At 45.9% G+C, this 20,900-nt stretch overlaps 1 protein-coding gene across 1 annotated transcript in view; it reads right to left on the bottom strand.

The window, feature by feature from the left end:
- Positions 1-947: 947 nt before the first annotated feature.
- The window catches only part of LOC111575719 (platelet-derived growth factor receptor beta-like), a 30,477-nt gene continuing 10,524 nt past the window's right edge, over positions 948-20,900 (bottom strand). The window contains 14 exon segments of the mRNA XM_023281001.3: positions 948-1,378; positions 1,451-1,589; positions 6,757-6,874; positions 7,035-7,140; positions 7,307-7,406; positions 7,887-7,998; positions 8,121-8,243; positions 9,458-9,573; positions 10,019-10,140; positions 10,492-10,591; positions 11,234-11,338; positions 11,557-11,661; positions 11,964-12,096; positions 12,242-12,336. Coding sequence (XP_023136769.2) covers positions 1,144-1,378; positions 1,451-1,589; positions 6,757-6,874; positions 7,035-7,140; positions 7,307-7,406; positions 7,887-7,998; positions 8,121-8,243; positions 9,458-9,573; positions 10,019-10,140; positions 10,492-10,591; positions 11,234-11,338; positions 11,557-11,661; positions 11,964-12,096; positions 12,242-12,336 — 1,709 coding nt within the window. The 3' untranslated portion in view covers positions 948-1,143.

Below are 20,900 nucleotides of genomic sequence, written 5' to 3'. Positions count from 1 at the left end.
GATTTAAACCAGTTTAGTTCCTTTAATCCCAGTAACATATTCCAAACATATTCCAGTAATGAGACGGACAGACCAGACTCACAGGATTCACATGAAACTGATCAGAATGATCAAAAAGGAGGGAGAAGAGGAGCAAAGATAATATCTGCACCAATAAAACTCCTCCAGCCATGAAATGAGAACAGCTTCCTCCCACATCATCCTCATCATCACTTCCTCCTTAAATCTCTAAATGTCTGGTTGTGGTCCTGCTGCTGAAAGGAACTAGATGTTCCCATGAGTCCCTCTGCTGGCTGGCTTCTAGAACTGGACTTTTAACATGACTGAGCTGTGAAGGTTTTAAATCCACAACTGAAGACTCCAATGAATCCATTAATAACAAACACATCCAGCTGTTTTAAGGCAGTACTTCAGTGATAAAATGCAAGCTTTCTTATCACTCTACTACTCTAGAACGTTCTCCAGTTGTCGGCAGGTCTACTCTAGAAATTTCTCCAGGGAATGTTCTCCTTTCTTACTTCCAGTCTTCGTCATCCAGGGTTTATTGTTGGGGAAGGTATTGACCTTTAGATGAGGACGTACTTGTCCACACAGAACCAGATGTATGCCGAGACTGTTCCAGTCAGCGGTTTCTAAACACCCCTGCAGTCTGTCCATTCGTCTGCTGTCTGATGTCCTCTTTACCACAGGGGAGCATTAGGGATGGACCCAGAGCACTCATCTAATCATCTCCACAGACCGGTAGCACAGTTAGCATGCTGATCAAATCCTTCAAGTGATTTATCAGCTGAGCAGTGGTTGGAGTCACCTATGATGAATATGAAGGCATCTGGAGATATCAGCTCATATTCTATATCAGAACAGTTCATTCATTTATCAGCTGATAACTAATCGATTGTATTTGTTGTTCAGCTGCTGTGATGTGAAACAGACAGACAGAAGCTGTATCAGGTTCAGGAATATACTTTAATAAAGAGCTTCAGTTCTGACAGCAGTCAGCAGTTTGAGTAAACAGAGCAGATATACACTCACAGTAAAGCAGAGTAACGATATGAAGGCTATGAGACCTGCTGGCGCCTGACAGTCACTGCTGAGGGCAGCACTGGGCTAAATAAACCTGAAGACTTCCTGTCAGCTGACACTTCACAGGCTGCTCTCCTCTTCCTCACATCTGCAGGACGCTGCTTCCTGTATGGCATCACATGATGACGCCACTTCCTGTTTGACCTCACATGATGATGCCACTTCCTGTTTGACCTCACACAATGACGTCACTTCCTGTATGACCTCACATGACGATGCCGCTTCCTGTATGACCTCACACGATGACGCCGCTTCCTGAGAGTCCAAGATGGCGGCAGCGTCTGAGAGCTGAGGACTGAGGAGAGACAACAGCATCATCATCGTCACGGTAACGATCAGCTGACCAATCAGGCGTTAACCCTCATACCTGTCTGCGTCCAGCGCAGCGCCGTCGCTTTCAATGGTGACATCAGTGATGGAGATGATGTAAGGGCTGTGGGAGGTGCCTGTCTTCACTGGGTCCGCCTCCGACAGGTGAACGTCCACCTGTGGGGCGGGGCCACTTCCTGTCATCAGAAACACACACAGTGATCAGGTTCAGACTGACAGACAGCAAGTGTTACTGTGTGTGTTGTTGTGTTACTGTGTGTGTTGTTGTGTTGGTGTGCTATGGTGTGTGGTTTTGTTATTGTGTGTGTTGTTGTGTTGGTGTGCTACCGTGTTTGTTGTTGGTGTGTGTTGTTGTGTTACTGTGCGCGTTGTTGTGTTATCATACATGTTGTGCTACTGTGTGTTGTTGTGTTGTTATCTTCCTGTGTGTGTTTTGTTACTGTGTGTGTTATTGTGTTACTATGTGTGTTGTTGTGTTTTTGTGTTACCATGTGTGTTGTTGTGCTGTTGTGTTACTGTGTGTTGTTGTGTTACTGTGTGTGTTGTGTTACCGTGTGTGTTGTTGTGTTACTGTGTGTATTGTGTCACTGTTTTTGTTGTTGTGCTGTTGTGTTATTATGTGTGTTGTTGTTTTGCTGTGTGTGTTGTGTTACTGTCTGTTGTTTTGTGTTACCGTGCATGTTGTTGTGTTACTGTGCGTGTTGTTGTTATTGTGTGTGTTGTTGTATTACTGTGTGTATTGCTGTGCTACTGTGTATGTTGTTGTGTTACTGTGTGTCTTGTTGTGTTACCCTGTGTGTCTTGTTGTGTTACCCTGTGTGTTGTATTATGTTCCCGTGTGTGTTTTGTTACTGTGTGTGTTGTTGTGTTACTATGTGTGTTGTTTTGTTTTTCTGTTACCATGTGTGTTGTTGTGCTGTTGTGTTACTGTGAGCTGTTGTGTTACTGTGCGTGTTGTTGTGTTACCGTGTGTTGTTGTGTTACTGTTTTTGTTGTGTTACTGTTTTTGTTGTTGTGTTAATGTGTGTGTTGTTGTTTTGCCGTGTGTGGTGTTGTGTTACTGTGTGTGTTGTTGTGTTGTTGTGTTACTGTGTGTTGTTGTGTTACTGTCTTTTGTTTTGCGTTACTGTGCATGTTGTTGTGTTACTGTGCGTGTTGTTGTTATTGTGTGTGTTGTATTACCGTGTGTATTGTTGTGTTGTTCTACCGTTTGTGTTGTTGTGTTACTGTGTGTCTTTTTGTGTTTTTTTGTTACCTTATGCGTTGTTGTGTTACTGTGTTGTTTGTTGTGTTGTTGTGTTACTATGTGTGTTGTTGTGTTACCATGTGTGCTGTTGTGTTACTGTGCGTTTTGTTGTGTTACTGTGCGTGTTGTTGTGTTACCATGTGTGTTGTTGTGTTGTTGTGTTACCGTGTGTGTTGTTGTGTTACTGTCTGTTGTTTTGCATTACCGTGCATGTTGTTGTGTTACTGTGCGTGTTGTTGTTATTGTGTGTGTTGTTGTGTTACCGTGTGTGTTGTTTTGTTACTGTGCGTGTTGTGTTATCGTGTGTGTTGTTGTGCTACTGTGTGTGTTGTTGTGTTATTGTTTGTGTTGTTGTTTTACTGTGTGTGTTGTTGTGTTACTGTGTGTGTTGTTGTGTTGTGCTGTGTTACTTTGTGTTGTTGTCTTACTGTGTGTGTTGTGGTGTTACTGTTTGTGTTGTTGTGTTACTGTGTGTGTTGTGGTCTTACCGTTTGTGTTGTGTTACTGTGTGTGTTGTGGTCTTACCGTTTGTGTTGTGTTACTGTGTGTGTTGTTGTTTTGTTGTGTTACTGTGTGTGTTGTGTTACCGTGTGTGTTATTGTGTGTGTTGTTGTGTTACTGTGTGTGTTGTTGTGTTACCGTGTATGTTGTTGTGTCACTATCTGTTGTTTTGTGTTACCGTGCATGTTGTTGTGTTACTGTGCGTGTTGTTGTGTTATTGTGTGTGTTGTTGTGTTACTGTGTATGTTATGTCACTGTATGTTGTTTTTTGTTACCATGCATGTTTTTGTGTTACTGTGCGTGTTGTTCTGTTATTGTGTGTTTTGTTGTGTTACCGTGTGTGTTGTTGTGTTGCTGTGCGTGTTGTTGTGTTATCGTGTGTTTTGTTGTGTTACCGTGTGTGTTGTTGTGTTGCTGTGCGTGTTGTTGTGTTATCGTGTGTTGTTGTGCTACTGTGTGTTGTGTTACTATGTGTGTTGTTGTGTTTTTGTGTTACCATTTGTGTTTTTGTGCTGTTGTGTTACTGTGTGTTGTGTCACTGTATGTTGTTTTGTGTTACCGTGCATGTTGTTGTGTTACTGTGCATGTTGTTGTGTTATTGTGTGTTTTGTTGTGTTACCGTGTGTGTTGTTGTGTTGCTGTGCGTGTTGTTGTGTTATCGTGTGTTGTTGTGCTACTGTGAGTGTTGTGTTACTATGTGTGTTGTTGTGTTTTTGTGTTACCATTTGTGTTGTTGTGCTGTTGTGGTACTGTGTGTTGTGTCACTGTGTGTTGTTGTGTTATTGTGTGTCTTGTGCTACGGTGTGTGTTGTTGTGTTATGTTACTGTGTGTGTTGTGTTACTGTCTGTTGTTTTGCGTTACCGTGCATGTTGTTGTGTTACTGTGCGTGTTGTTGTTATTGTGTGTGTTGTTGTATTACCATGTGTATTGCTGTGCTACTGTGTATGTTGTTCTTTTACTGTATGTGTTGTTGTGTTACCCTGTGTGTTGTTGTGTTGTTGTTCTACCATTTGTGTTGTTGTGTTACTGTGTCTCTTGTTGTGTTGTTGTGTTACCTTATGCGTTGTTGTGTTACTGTGTGGTTTGTTGTGTTGTTGTGTTACTATGTGTGTTGTTGTGTTACTGTGTGTGCTGTTGTGTTACCGTGTGCGTTGTTGTGTTACTGTGTGTATTGTTGTGTTACTGTTTTTGTTGTTGTGTTGTTGTGTTATTGTGTGTTGTTGTTTTGCCGTGTGTGTTGTTGTGTTACTGTGTGTTGTTGTGTTGTGTGTTTTGTTGTGTTACCGTGTGTGTTGTTGTGTTGCTGTGCGTGTTGTTGTGTTATCGTGTGTGTTGTTGTTGTGCTACTGTGAGTGTTGTGTTACTATGTGTGTTGTTGTGTTTTTGTGTTACCATTTGTGTTGTTGTGCTTTTGTGTTACTGTGTGTTGTGTCACTGTGTGTTGTTGTGTTATTGTGTGTCTTGTGCTACGGTGTGTGTTGTTGTGTTGTTGTGTTACTGTGTGTGTTGTTGTGTTACTGTCTGTTGTTTTGCATTACCGTGCATGTTGTTGTGTTACTGTGCGTGTTGTTGTTATTGTGTGTGTTGTTGTATTACCGTGTGTATTGCTGTGCTACTGTGTATGTTGTTGTTTTACTGTGTTGTTGTGTTACCCTGTGTGTTATTGTGTTGTTGTTCTACCGTTTGTGTTGTTGTGTCACTGTGTCTCTTGTTGTGTTGTTGTGTTACCTTATGCGTTGTTGTGTTACTGTGTGGTTTGTTGTGTTGTTGTGTTACTATGTGTGTTGTTGTGTTACCGTGTGTGCTGTTGTGTTACCGTGTGCGTTGTTGTGTTACTGTGTGTATTGTTGTGTTACTGTTTTTGTTGTTGTGTTGTTGTGTTATTGTGTGTTGTTGTTTTGCCGTGTGTGTTGTTTTGTTACTGTGTGTGTTGTTGTGTTGTTGTGGTACTGTGTGTGTTGTTGTGTTACTGTGTGTTGTTGTTTTGTTGTGTTATTGTGCTACGTGTGTGTTGTGTTGTTTGTTACTGTGTGTTGTGTTGTTGTGTTACCGTGTGTGTTGTTGTGTTACTGTGTGTATTGTTGGGTTACTGTTTTTGTTTTTGTGTTGTTGTGTCATTGTGTTGTTGTTTTACCCTGTGTGTTGTTCTGTTATTGTGTGTGTTGTGTTACCGTGTGTATTGCTGTGCTACTGTGTATGTTCTTGTGTTACTGTGTGTGTTGTGTTACCCTGTGTGTTGTTGTGTTGTTGTTCTACCATTTGTGTTGTTGTGTTACTGTGTTTTGTTGTGTTGTTGTGTTACCGTATGCGTTGTTGTGTTACTGTGTGTGTTGTTGTGTTACTGTGTTTGTTGTTTTTTGTTGTGCTGTTGTGTTACCGTGTGTGTTTTTTTGTTGTTGTGCTACCGTGTGTGTTGTTGCGTTACTGTGTGTGTTCTTGTTGTGTTGTGTTGTTGTGCTACCGTGTGTTGTTGTGTTACCATGTGTGCCGTTGTGTTACTGTGTGTGTTGTTGTGTTACTGTGTGTGTTGTTGTGTTACTGTGTTGTTATTTTGTTGTGTTACCATGTGTGTTGTTGTGTTACTGTCTGTTGTTTTGTGTTACCGTACATGTTGTTGTGTTACTGTGCGTGTTGTTGTGTTACTGTGCGTGTTGTTGTTAGTGTGTGTGTTGTTTTGTTACCGTGTGTGTTGTTGTGTTGTTATGTTCCTGTGTGTGTTTTGTTACTGTGTGTGTTGTTGTGTTACTATGTGTGTTGTTGTGTTTTTGTATTACCATGTGTGTTGTTGTGCTGTTGTGTTACTGTGTTGTTGTCTTACTGTGCGTGTTGTTGTGTTACCGTGTGTGTTGTTGTCTTACTGTGTGTATTGTTGTGTTACTGTTTTCGTTGTTGTGTTATTGTGTGTGTTGTTGTTTTGCCATGTGTGTTGTGTTACTGTGAGTTGTTGTGTTACCATGTGTCCTGTTGTGTTGTTGTATTACTCTGTGTGTTGTTGTGTTACCGTGTATTTTTTTGTTGTGCTACCGTTTGTGTTGTAGTGTTACTGTGTGTGTTGTTATTGTGCTACGTGTGTGTTGTTGTGTTACCGTGTGTGTTGTCGTGTTACTGTCTTTGTTTTTGTCTTACCATGCATGTTGTTGTGTTATCGTGTGTGTTGTTGCGTTACCGTGTGTGTTGTTGTGTTATTGTTTGTGTTGTTGTTTTACCGTGTTTGTTTTTGTGTTACTGTGTGTGTTGTTGTGTTACCGTGAGTTTTATTGTGTTACTGTGTGTTGTTGTGTTACTGTTTGTGTTGTTGTGTTGTTGTGTTACCGTGTGTTGTTGTGTTGTGTTACTGTGTGTATTGTTGTGTTACCGTGTGTGATGTTGTGTTGTTGTGTTATTGTTTGTGTTGTTGTTTTACCGTGTGTTGTTGTGTTCCTGTGCGTGTTGTTGTGTTCCTGTGTGTGTTGTTGTGTTACTGTGTGTTTTGTTGTGTTACTGTGTGTTGTTGTGTTACCGTGTGTGTTGTTGTGTTACCGTACGTGTTGTTGTGTTACTGTGTGTATTTGTGTTACTGTGTGTTGTTGTGTTACCGTGTGTGTTGTTGTGTTACCGTGTGTGTGTGTCTGTCTGTCCGTCTGATCCTCAGTGGTTCTGGTTGAACTCCATCTGGATCGAACCACAGCTGGATTCTGTCCTTTCAGGAAGTCTTCAGTGAGCTGGAGGTAACGCTGACGCAACAACACAACACAACACAACATGACATCACAACAACACAACATGACAACAGCACAACATGACAGCACAAACAACACAACAACACAACATGATAACATGACATCACAGTAACTCATGTTTACAGTCAGTGTGAGGTAAATCAGGTGTTTTTACCTGTTTGTAGTCGTCACTCAACATGTTGCCGACGGCGACGACCAATGAGGAGAAAGCAGGCCTAGCCTGAGGCTGCTCCTCCCAGCAGCACCTCATCAGGTCGTACCTGCACAAATGAACAGAGAAACACACCTGTAACACCCCTGTAACACCTGTAACACGCCTGCAACACCTCTAACACCTGTAACACACCTGGGGAAAAAAAAAAAAAGAAACAGTTGTTATTGTGTGTGTAAGCATGTAGTGTGTTAACATGTCTTAGCGTGTCATACATGTCAAGAGATGCGTGTTCAGGACGGTTCATTCGGTATCCTCTCTTCAGAGCCGAGTAGAACTCCTGAGTCATCGGCAGGTCAGGGTATGGACTGGAACCTGGAGGGACAGATGTACTGGTTAGACTGGTCATACCAGTGTGTGTAGATATATACTGGTCATACTGGTGTGTGTAGATGGATAATGGTCTTACTGGTGTGTGTGGATCTATGCTGGTCATACTGGTGTGTGTAGATGGATATTGGTCATACTGGTGTGTGTAGATGGATACTGGTCATACTGGTGTGTGTAGATGGATACTGGTCATACTTGGTGTGTGTAGATGGATAATGGTCTTACTGGTGTGTGTGGATCTATACTGGTCATACTGGTGTGTGTAGATCTATACTGGTCATACTGGTGTGTGTAGATATATACTGGTCATACTGGTGTGTGTAGATATATACTGGTCATACTGGTGTGTGTAGATGGATATTGGTCATCCTGGTGTGTGTAGATGGATACTGGTCATACTGGCGTGTGTAGATATATACTGGTCATCCGTGTGTGTGTAGATATATACTGGTCATACTGGTTTACCCAGAGAGAAGATCTCCCACAGTAAGACTCCGTAGGACCAGACGTCGCTCTGGGAGCTGTAGATGTTCTGGATGATGCTCTCTGGAGACATCCACTTCAGCGGCAGGAAGCTCTGAGACCAAACGGCAGAATAACGTGTGAGTAATAAGATGTGATTGATAACGTGTGATTGATAACGTGATCTGGTTATGTGGCCAACAGAGACTCGATAAAGTTAACTGCAGCTGAACTGACGGTTCCTCTGGCGATGTAGTTCTGGTTCTTCAGCAGGTCTCTGGCCAAACCAAAGTCACAGACCTTCACCAGCTTCCCCTCACAGACCAGGACGTTCCTCGCTGCTAGGTCTCTGTGGACACACTGAAGGAACATGAGAACATGTCAACAAGTCTACACGAGGTCATAAACGTCAACAGCCACATGTGAACCTCTGAGATTCAACCTGGCTTCCAGAAGGCTGTGAGTTTGTAAAATGTAATCCTAAACTGTTCTGTTTTGATTTTAAGACAGCAGCTCTGGTTGGAGGTCATGAACCTCCTCAGCACTCTTTGTCATGGTGCTCGTTGCTGCTAAACTCCCACAATGCTCTCTGCTTTAAAATGAACTGTCGTTTGAGTGATGCCTCCTCTGGTCTCTACAGGATTAAACAGGAAGAGGCTCCACCTGGTGGAACAACCAGGAACTACAGCTGGCCTACATTTACTGACATCATAGAGAGAAACAGGTTTACTGCAGTACATCCTACTATCTAGTACTACATTTACCCTCTAGTACTACATCTACCATCTAATACTACATTTACCCTCCAATACTACATTTACCCTCTAGTACTAGATTTACCCTCTAGTACTACATTTACCCTCTACTACTACATTTATCCTCTAATACTACATTTACCCTCTAGTACTACAATTACCCTCTAGTACTACATTTACCCTCTAGTACTACATTTACTATCTAATGCTACATTTACCATCTAATACTACATTTATCCTCGAATACTACATTTACCATCTAATACTACATTTAACCTCTAATACTACATTTACCATCTAATACTACATTTACCCTCTAGTACTACATTTACCATCTAATACTACATTTACCCTCTAGTACTACATTTACCATCTAATACTACATTTATCCTCTAGTACTACATTTACCATCTAATACTACATTTATCCTCTAGTACTACATCTAGACAGGGTTCTACTGGAACTTTACTACAAGGTTCCACCTACAGAACCTTGAGGGACCAGACAGGAGGCAGAAATGCATTTTTTTCTTGAAGCACTGCAGTACTACTACTCAGTGGTGTATTGATCAGGATGTATTGATCAGGATGTATTGATCAGGATGTATTAATCAGTGGTGTATTGATCAGGATGTATTGATCAGGATGTATTAATCAGTGGTGTATTGATCAGGATGTATTGATCAGGGTGTATTGATCAGGATGTATTGATCAGTGGTGTATTGATCAGGATGTATTGATCAGTGGTGTATTGATCAGGATGTATTCATCAGTGGTGTAATGTTTAGGATGTATTGATCAATGGTGTATTGATGAGTACCTTTCTGGAGGAGAGGAAGTCCATTGCCTGAGAGATTTGGTAGGAGAAACCGATGAGGTCACTGAGGCTGAGCTGAGGAGAGTCACTGAGGAGGAGCGATGACGCCTCCTGCTGGTCTGAAGGACAACAGTTATCAATAATCATTATCAATGCTCCTGATTCTGGATAAATACTGTCCTCAGTAATCAAGATCAGTCCTGTCCCTAATAATCAGGATCAATACTGTCCTCAGTAATGAGGATCAGTCCTGTCCTCAATAATCAGGATCAATACTGTCACGAATAATCAGGATCAGTCCTGTCCCCAATATTCAAGATCAGTCCTGTCCCCAGTAATCAGGATCAGTCCTGTCCTCAATAATCAGGATCAGTCCTGTCCTCAATAATCAGGATCAATACTGTCCTCAATAATCAGGATCAGTCCTGTCCTCAATAATCAGGATCAGTCTTGTCCTCAGTAATCAGGATCAATACTGTCCTCAATAATCAGGATCAGTCCTGTCCTCAGTAATCAGGATCAATACTGTCCCCAGTAATCAGGATCAGTCCTGTCCTTCATCACCTGCAGGTGTGAACAGCGTCTCGTAGACGGCCGGTTGGATGTCGGCGTAGCTGAGCTCCTTCATGGTGACGTACTGAATGTTCTCCTCTTTGGTCATATCCATGTAGCCCCCATCACTGTCTCTGGAGGACAGACAGTTAGAGAGACAGGCAGGTAGAGACAGACAGGGAGAAGGACAGACAGACAGGGAGAGACAGACAGGTAGAAGGACAGGTGGAGACAGACAGGGAGAAGGACAGGTAGAGACAGACAGGCAGAGACAGACAGGCAGATAGACAGACAGGTAGAGACAGACAGGGAGAAGGACAAGTAGAGACAGACAGGTAGAGAAAGACAGGGAGAGACAGACAGGGAGAAGGACAGACAGACAGGGAGAGACAGACAGGGAGAAGGACAAGTAGAGACAGACAGGTAGAGACAGACAGGGAGAAGGACAGGTAGAGAAAGACAGACAGACAGACAGACAGACAGACCTGTTCACTGTGTCTCCCTGCAGAAAGGTGTGTTTGTTCCTCTGCAGATAATTCGCCAGATCGCCGTAAGGACACAACTCAGTGATCAAGTAGAAAGGGCCTGGACAGACAGACAGACGGAGAGATAGATGGACGGACAGACGGACAAGGGGACAGACAGACAGACGGACAGACAGACAAACACACAGACAGACAGAGAGACAGACGGACGGATGGATGGACAGAAGGACAGATGGACGGACAGACAGACAGACAGGTGGATCAGACTTTAAGTTTGTGTAATGTTTTGGTTTAAAACAGAAGAAATTCAAGGTTAAATAAGGATTATGTTGTAACAGAATTTAAGAGTGGGGATTAAATCAAATTTAAATCTGGATAAATTTAGGACTGGTTCAGGATTTAATCTGGATTAATTTAGGACTAATGCAGAGTCTAATCTGGATTAATTTAGGACTGATTCAGCATTTAATCAGGATTAATTTAGAACTGATTCAGGATTTAATCCAGATTAATTTCGAACTGATTCAGGATTTAATCTGGATTAATTTAGGACCGATTCAGGATCTAATCAGAATTAATTTAGAACTGATTTAGAATTTAATCTGGATTAATTTAGGACTGATTCAGGATTTAGTCTGGGCTAATTTAGGACTGCTTTGGGATCTAATCTGGATTAATTTAGGACTGATTCAGGATCTAATCTGAATTAATTTAGGACTGATTCAGGATCTAATTATAGGACCTCCTCTGGTACAGGCTCCCAGCAGGTTGACAACGTTCAGGTGAGGACCGAGATGAACCAGAACCTTCAACTCTGACATCAGAGATGGAACCGCATCACTTCTCTCTGGAACAGACAGACAGTCAGACGGGTAGTCAGACAGACAGTCAGACAGACAGACAGACAGACAGACAGACGAACAGACGGACAAAAGGACAGACAGACAAACACACGGACAGACGGACAGACAGACGGACAGACGGACAGACCAGACGGATGGACGGATGGATGGACAGACACACAGACAGTCAGACAGACAGACAGTCAGACAGACAGGTACGTACGTTTTACCATCTTCACAGCTGCTTTAGTCGTAGAATGAGAGTGAATCAGACCAGAGATGGTTGCCTCAACAACACAACCGAATGCACCTGAACCCAACACCTGGCCTGGAGACACAGAGGAGACACACAGGTACAATGTGGTATTACCTAGTACAACATGGTGCTACCTAGTACTACATGGTGCTACCTAGTACTACATGGTGTTACCTAGTACTATGTGGTGTTACCTAGTACTACGTGGTGCTACCTAGTACTACATGGTGTTACCTAGTACTATGTGGTGTTACCTAGTACTACGTGGTGTTATCTAGTACTACATGGTGTTACCTAGTACTACGTGGTGCTACCTAGTACTACATGGCGTTACCTAGTACTACGTGGTATTACCTAGTATTATATGGTATTACCTAGTACTACATGGTTTCGCGGTACTTCCCAGCCCTCACAGTAGGGCAGGTGTGCTGGGTCCAGGTAGGTGTAGTGCGTTCCGTCAGGACTCACCGACTCTATCACCTTCCACCGCACCTCATAACGAGGTTTCTACAAACAGGAAGAGAAGGCGAGGTCACCGAGAGATGCACATTGTCATGGTAACCAGGAGACACTTTAGACATACTCCGTATGTACTGTGTATGTACTAAGTATGTACTCCACGTGTAATACTGTGTAATATGTGAGTACTGACTTTTCTCCAGAGGACGATGAGGAGGACGAGGAAGACGATGGCAATGACAACCAGAACAAGAACCGCTGAAAGAACCGAAACCTGAGACAGTAGAGCTGCAGACAGACGGAGAGGATTACATAAATAGTACTGCAGTATAATGTATACAGTTGCAGTATAATCCATCCATCCATTCATCCATTCATCCATTCATCCATCCATCCATCCATCCATCCATCCATCCATCCATCTATCCATCCATCCATTGATCCATCCATCCATCCACTGATCCATCCATCCATCCATCCATCCATCCATCCATCCATCCATCCATCCATCCATCCATCTATCATCCATCCATCTATCCATCCATCCATCCATCATCCATCCATCCATCCATCATCCATCAATCCACCCATCATCCATCCATCTATCATCCATCCATTGATCCATCCATCCATCCATCCACCAATCCATCCATCAATCATCAATCCATCATCCATCCATCCATCCATCCATCATCCATCCATCCATCCATCCATCCATCCATCATCCATCCATCCATCCATCATCCATCATCCATCCATCCATGTTCTTCCTCATATCCGGGGTCATGGAGTCAGCAGATGAAGCAGGTCATTCCAGACGTTCCTCTTTCAGCAACACTTTCCAGCTTTTCCTGGAGCATCCCGAGGCATTCCCAGGCCAGATGAGATATATAATCCCTCCAGAGGATTCTGGGTCTACCCCAGGGTCTCCTCCCAGGAGGACATGTTCAGAAAACCTCCAAAGGAAGTCTCCCTGGAGGATCTGAATCAGATGTCCAAACCACCTCCACTGGTTCCTTTAGAGGTGAAGGATCAGCAGCTATACTCCGAGCTCCCTCCAGATGTCTGAGCTTCTCCCCCTATCTCTAAGGCTGAGCCCAGCCACCCTACAGAGGAAGCTCATTTCAGCCGCTTGGATCCACGATCTCATTCTTTGGGTCACTACCCAGAGCTCATGACCATAGGTGAGGGTTGGAACGTAGATGGATGGTAAACTGAGAGCTTCTCCTTGAGGCTCAGCTCCCTCTTCACCATGACATTTCGGTACAATACCTTGATTACTGCTGACAGTTTCCATCAGAGAACCATGGCCTCGGACTTGGAGGTGCTGATCCACATCCCCACCGCTTCACACTTGGCTGCAAACCGCTCCAGTGCTGCTGAAGGTCTGAGGAAGCCAACAGAACCACATCATCTGCAAAAAACAGAGATGTGATCCTGAGGTCCCCAAATCGGACACCCTCCTCACCCTAGCTGCACCTTGAGATCCTGTCCATGAAGACCACAAACAGGATCGGAGACAAGGGGCAGCCCTGGAGGAGTTCAACACCCACTGGAAACGAGTCTGACTTTGTGCTGAGTATGTGGACACAGCTCTCACTTTGGTTGTACAGGGACCAAATGGTTCCTAACAGAGAGCTTGGTACCCCTTACTCCCTCAGTACCCCCCACAGAGGCCCTCAGGAGATCTCCAGATCTACAAAGCACATGTGGACTGGCAGGTCGAACTCCCATGACCCCCTTAGCAGCTCCACAAGAGTAAAGGATAAGGATAAACTTTATTGATCCCACAGTGGGGAAAGTTACAGCACCGTTACAGCAGCTCCAAAGAAAAAGTATAAAGGCAGTGCAGGAAGATCTGATCCACCGTTCCACAAGCAGGACGGAATCTGCATTCAGGCCACAGCTCCTAACAGCTGGTTCCGCAATGGAGGCTTTGAACCACTCAGACTCCACGCCCCATCATGAAAGAACACAGACAGACAGGTAAACGGACTGCACTGGTTGTGGACAAACTGTACATAGATGGGCAGCTATTTCGGGAACCCTCCATTGCCCCCTGGCTCTTCTAAAAAAAAAAAAAAAAAACAAAAAAACTGTCTTAAACGCTTAATATATCACTTAGTAATTTATGCTACAAAATGTAATCAAAAAAAATCTCACAGGTGTAAACGTCTCACTCTGCTAACCTACACTCCCCACTGGAGAACCCCCTCCTCCTTCTACTTTTCTCTCTCTCCCTCTCTATATGTCTCCCTTTAGCCCTCTCCCCCTCTCACACACTAACCCTGTTAGGTCTGCCTCTTCAGGTCCTGGCTAGGGCCCTCCTTCCCCTTGTGTGTGTTTGCTTTTTAGGAAGGAGTGACAGCAGACAGCAGCGGCAGGTGTAGACAGTTCTCATCTGAGCAATCAGCAGAAGTGGGAGCAGATGTGCAGAACCAATCAGTTCACCCCTACATCACTTTATAACATGACTCTTCTCTTCATTCTTCGTCGGATTGTAATAAGCAACTAGTTAGTGTTTACACAGTTAGTCTTGCTGTTTATTTTTTTAAGAAACCTTAGTAACTTGTGTCTGTTCTCCTCTCAGCCTAGACTGCTCCCAGATTTGGACTCCTTGGAACCCACCTGCCTACCGGCCTTCCCCCACTGTCTGGATTAGTCACCCGGTTCATTCTCCAACCATTCCTCCGTCGACTACCAGCTCCTGTCCTCACCAGCCATCACCGCTGCAGCCGCATGTCCATGCCTCCGTTCCATCGTCGAGCACAGCCAGCCATCCCTCCTAGTTGCCAGCTGAGCACCCCGTCCGAGCAGACTCCGTTAGTGTTTATAGTTCTTAAAGGATAAAAGTGCTATAGTAGTTTTTTTGTTTACAGGACCCCTGCTCTGAATTAGAGTTCCAATAGCTTTAAAGCTTAGCTTCCCTAGTTGTTGGTTATTCCACTTAAAACATTCGAGTTTCTAGTTTGCGTGTCTAGAGTGACACTTTAGTTTGGGTGGCTTCCTTAATCGGCCTTTTGTTTTCTGAACTTGCTGAAGTAATTTGAACTAGTGTAAGCTATAGTTCTCCTGCCCTGGAATTACCTGTTGTGGGTCCGCCAGCCAGTAGAGGCAACAATCAGTTCTAGTTAAAGTCGTTATCCTGTTGTTCCGGTACTTCCGGTATTTTGAGTTTCTCTGGGAATTGTAGTTTGTATCCCTTGTTTTTGGATAAATGACAGTTGCTGTATTGTTTGACTCCATCTCTTCCCTGCATCTGAGCTTTTAAGAGAACAAAAACCTAACACAACCCTCCACACTCTCACTCACACTCTATGTACCCCCCCATGTTTATTGTGCTTGTATGTTTTATAATGTGTTTGTTGATAGTTTTCCAGGCAATGATGTGCTATTATATAATGTATATATAGATCCTGACCTGCTGTATACATCTCTCTCCAACACTCACAGCTCACAGACAGCAACAGACAGCTCACAAGGACACACACAGATGTTATATTGTATTGCTACATACTCAGTGACAGAATATCTTCTCTCTTTATGTTCAAGTTTAATATCGTAGCCTGGAATGTTCATGGCATACGCTCACAAACAAAAAGAGTTAAAATCATGGATTATGTCTCTAAATTAAAAGCAGATATTTTGCTTCTCCAAGAAATGCACTTAATACAGTTGGAAGAAAAATCGCTATCAGATTCGAATTATAGTATTATCTTTTCATCTTGTTATAACAGCAGACAAAGAGGGGTCTCCATTCTAGTCCATAAGAGAGTACCATTCACTTTAAACAGTACAGTAACGGACTAGTGGACTTTATCACTTCTGCCCTTAAACATCACTCCTGCTTCAAGAATTCTATGATCGCTTCCACCTTGTCTGCTTGGTGGAAAACATTGGAAATCACAGGCTCCCAATTAAAACCCAGTATACTCTCCCCAATCTGGCACAACCCTGATTTTGCAAACAACAAAATAGCTCTGTATCTCAGCACATGGGCAGAGAGAGGAGTCACTCACCTCCATCACCTTCTGGATGATAACACATTTATGACATATATAAACTTATTCCAAACATTTGAAATAAGAAATGGAAATTTTCTTCAGTTACTACAGGTAACGAAGACTAATTACAAGTAGAATTCCATCGCTTCAGACTACTTATACAGCCAACGGATTTACAGCCACCTGAATTTGTCGACTACACTGTGAAACCTCTCTCCAAGAAATAAGAAGAATCTCTCAAAAATTTATGGTTTACTCTCAAAGACACACTCTATACACCTACCAACTCAAAAATGGGAGAAAAGACGTATCCAAATCTTTTGACTCTGATTTTTGGACCAAATCTGTGAAAAAACATTTAAAATGACTAAAAAGCACCAACTTACAATTAATTCAATTTAAGGTGCTTCACAGAACGCATATAACGCAATATAAACTGTATAAAATGGGCTTCTCACGCTCAGAACACATGTACGCAACTGCACCCAAAAACATGACGGACACTTACTTTCACGCTCTGTGGCTTTGGTACACCCGTCTATCCAATTCTGGGTAACAATCACGCAGAAACTCTCCAATATTTGGACTGCGGGATTCGCACATTCCCCCGAACGTTTGCCTAATTGGTGATCTAACGCAAACCAGCCCTTCCAGACATTCATATCCAACCCACACTTGCAGCTATCGCCATTGCCAAAAAGACAATTTTAGTTAACTGAGAAAGATAAGAAAGCCCTCAGACATCACCCATTGGCTGAACTCCCTCACAGAAACACATTTCACTAGAGAGAATATCTGCTATCAGAAAAAACCATTTGGACTCCTTCAAAGAAAAATGGTCTCCATTTATTAAATCAATAAATATTAATCTATAGCCTCCGCTTGTATGTGGGCGTATGCCATTTCCCCTCATAAAATTGTAATTATTATTCTGTCTGTGTGTATGGTCTGACTTCTCTCTGCTTTATTTCAGCTTATGTAACCCTCTACCTTTTTAAGTAGGATGGCACCATGGACTTCAAGGCTGTGTGCATACACTGGTGGTGTCCCTTCCCTATTGCGCTCTTGGGGTTGCTCTCTGGCTCTGCGGGGCCTGCGTGGCTCGGGCCCCTCCTGCCTGGGGGTGGGTGTCCCCGGTGTCTCTCCCTTTGAGTCCTGGGTCTGCTGGGTTTGTGTGCTCTCCTGGGGCCTTGGGGGTGGCGGCGGCTGGTCTCTTCTGGGGCGCCCTGGCTGGCCCTGGGGTTTGGGGTGGGTCGGCCCTCCGGTCGCTCCCCCTGTCCTTTCCTGCTCTGCTTCCCTCCTCCTCCCTCCTCTCCTGCCTGGCCGCTCGTCCCTCGTCCCTCTCCCTCCCCTTGGGGGGGCTGGGGGCCCTCCGCTGCCTGGGGGTCTGGCATGGGGGCCGGGTGGTCTCTCTGGGGGGGTGGCTCTGGCCCCATCCGGGCACAGGCCCTTGGTACTTGCCTGTGTGCCTGCCACTCGGAGATAAATTTCTGCTGGCTGGGGGGCTTCTGTCCGGGCCCGGTGCTGTCCTGGGGAGTAGTGGGGTGGGTGGGGTCTCGGTGGTGCTGCGGAGTGGGGCGCCCTGCATCCTGGACGTGCCGGCTCCGGGGTGGGGGCGTGGGGGCTCATGGCCCTTGCTTCCTAGTGGTGCGGCCTGGTCCTCCCTCCGGGGCGGGGTGCTGCATGCGGCTGGCCCCGTGGTGGGGCTTGTGGCGCCTACCGGGGGCGCTGCTCTAGCGCTGCGACTTCTGGGGGGTTTCGGTGCTGGCCGGGCCGGTCGGGTTCGTGTGGCTCACCTTGGCCTCTTGCCTCTGGGCTCTGGGGGCCCTCTGCATCAGTACCGGTGGTCTTACTACCTGTCCTCCCCCGCTGCTCTCTCCTCATGGGCCGGATCCACACCCAGACCTGCCTCTTACTGTGCACTTCACACACTCCACACGTCACTGTATATAGTTAGTCTTAGGCACATATAGGGACACAACAGCTAGGGCCCTGAGAGCAGGTGGGGGCAGGAATGATGGGCTCTGTGGTGGGGCGGATGGCAGGGCTCTACGGCCTTGTCTCTTCCCCATCACCCCTCTTGCTTGCCTCCCCTGCTCTCTAATTTCTTTTTAATGCACCACATACACTCACACCTTGGGGGTAGGTCTGGGACGGCTCGGGGAACTTGGGGCCAGGGTAGGCTGCAGAGTAGCCATCCTCTGTGGTCCTCTGGCCCGCCCCCTGGACGCCTCGCCCAGCCCTCCCCACTTTTAATGCACCACATGACACTCAGGGTTACACTATCACGGTGCAGGGATAATGTCTCCAGTCTGGAGGATCGGGAGACATATTAACAGGGAGTAATGGGGGGATCTCACTAATATGGCCTCACTGGTGGGACCCCGGCCCCCTTATAGCTATGGTGTGGCGGGGGTGGACCATCATCCGTGTTGCGTGTGGCCTGGGGGGTCCCCGGGACCCTGGGGGGCTGTGGTCGGGGGTGGGGTTCTCCTGCGTGCCCGGCGGGTCCAGGGCAGGTGCGATGGCTCTTGGTGGGCTGCGGGGCTGGATTGGCCGTCCTGGTGGGCGCTGTGGCTGTACTGCGGGCTGATGGCGTGTGGTGGCTCTGTCCTGGTGGGTTGTCAGGGGCGCATTGCGGGGAGTGGGGGCCCTGGGTGTACTGCGCTCACCTGGGGCCTGGTGCGGGGGGTATGCGGGGTGCCTCCCTGTCGGCGTCGCCCGGGCCCCCACCACACTGTCCATTTTTACCCTCTGGACTCGCATCGGGTCCCGGCTCCGATTTCCTCTGGCCGGCTCCCGGTGGCGGCCTGCCTTGTGATGGGCTGGTTGCCCCCTTCGGTGGGCCGCTCGGCCCCTGTGTCTGGCTTCCTGGCTGTGTGGGGCCGTTGGCCCCCTCGGGGGTGGGGGTGGGCGGGCGGGTGTGGGGGGTTTGGTGGGGGCTGGGGTGGGGGGTTGGGGTTTGGGTGGCGGGTGGGTCCTCGTGCCCCGGGCCGCCTGGGTCGGTCTTGGCGCGCTGGGGGTGTCGGTAGCTGCTCCCTCTTGTTCTCCGGGTCGCGTCGTTCACGGTGGCCCGGTGGCTCTCTGGGGGGCTGCCTGGGGTGCCACCCTGTGGCTCCTACGGCGGGGGGGGGGTGCCCTGTTGGCTTGGCCCTGCCTTGCCTGATTGCTGTTCTGGGCTTGGGGTTCTTCACACTTGCATGTTTGATCAGGTCTCGCCAGCTACTGCCGAGTCCCATTTCAGCGAATGATGGGTCCCACCAGAATGTGCTGAGAATCTCTCCAGAGTCTCTACCCTAAACTCATTCTCTCTTTCACTAGTATCCTCTTCCGGCCTATTCTATTCTATTCTATTCTATTCTATTCTATTCTATTCTATTCTATTCTATTCTATCTATTCTATTCTATTCTATTCTATCTATTCTATTCTATTCTACTCTATACTGTCAAGACATCCACAATTATGGTGCTCAAGTACCGTTTAATTATTTATTTATTGAATCTCTTTTTCTTTTGTGTTGTTTTTTTAATTTGTTTGTTTGTTTTTTGTTTTTTTTCTGTTTTATTGATGGGCAGTTAGTAGCTGGGAATAACACACCACCTCACACTCTTTAATTGTAACAGCACCGCCTGTTAGTTTCTATCCCTGTTCGTCCTGTTCGTCTGTTCATGTCCTGTCCAGTCTTTGTTTCCCCCACACATCACTGAGGTGTAGCACTGCCCTCCCTAGCTCATAATAGGGAATTCTAATAAAGAATGTCTGCTTAGCTTTCAGGGAGGGGCTGGTGATGGTCACACACATGCACTAAATATTAAAATATTTGGCTGCAAGACTAAAATATGCATCAGAAAAAATAAAAAGAAAACCCCCTGGACCATGTCCAAAACATACGGCTGCAGGTCTGACGATACGACTATAAAGTCAATCATGGACCTTTGGCCTAAGGTGCTCTGGTACCAGGTACACTTATGAATTACCTTCTGCTCTAACATGGTGTTTGTGACAGACAATCTATGACTAGCAGAGGTCGGGCAGGCCGTTCCTCCCAGTCACCCCCTCCAGGTTTCTCTATCGTTTGCCCACGTGAATGTTGAAGTCCCCCAGGAGAACTATGGAGTCCCCAGGCGGTCTCCTTCAGGAACCACCCAGAGACTCCAAGAAGGCTGAATACTCGAATTGTCTGACAGCAGTCAGAGTTTTCCCCTCAGAGAGGCGACCCTCTGTATCTCTGGGGAGAACTCCAACAAAGCGGCGCTCAGCTGGGGGTTCTGAGTTATCCCCACACCCACCCAGCGCCTCTCAACCTGGGCAACTCTGGAAAAGGAGAGTCCAACCCCTCCCCAGGATTCTGGTTCCAGAACCCTTGTTGTGCGTGGAGGTGAGCCCAACTATATCTAGTCGGTATCACTCCACTTCCACCAGCTCAGGTTCCTTTTCCACCAGTGAAGTGACGTTCCACATTCCCAGAGCTAGTCTACGCCACTAGGGGGCGATGTGCCCATGCATCCACTCCTGTCTACTGTCTGGTGGACATAGCATCTGACCCCAATTTCTGCCCAGTGAATGGTGGGCCCACTGGGCGGCGACCTCGTGTTATTTTTTCAGGCTGTGTCTGACCGAGACCCACAGGGCCCCAAGGCTCGGCCACCAGGTGCTCTCTGACGACTAGGAAGAACCAGATGGACCGACAGCTCCAGACGTTCTGGTTCTACCCTGGACGAGAAAGAACCGGCAGATGGACCTACAGCTCCAGACGTTCTGGTTCTACCTGGACCAGGAACAACATCAGTCTGCGTCCCAGTAAAAGAGGAAACTGTGTTTTTTAAATATTGCAGTGATGTTTGAAG

This window comes from Amphiprion ocellaris, chromosome 14 (genome assembly GCF_022539595.1).
Source record: "Amphiprion ocellaris isolate individual 3 ecotype Okinawa chromosome 14, ASM2253959v1, whole genome shotgun sequence".
NCBI classification, from domain to species: domain Eukaryota; kingdom Metazoa; phylum Chordata; class Actinopteri; family Pomacentridae; genus Amphiprion; species Amphiprion ocellaris.
This window is presented reverse-complemented; position numbering and strand designations above follow the sequence as displayed.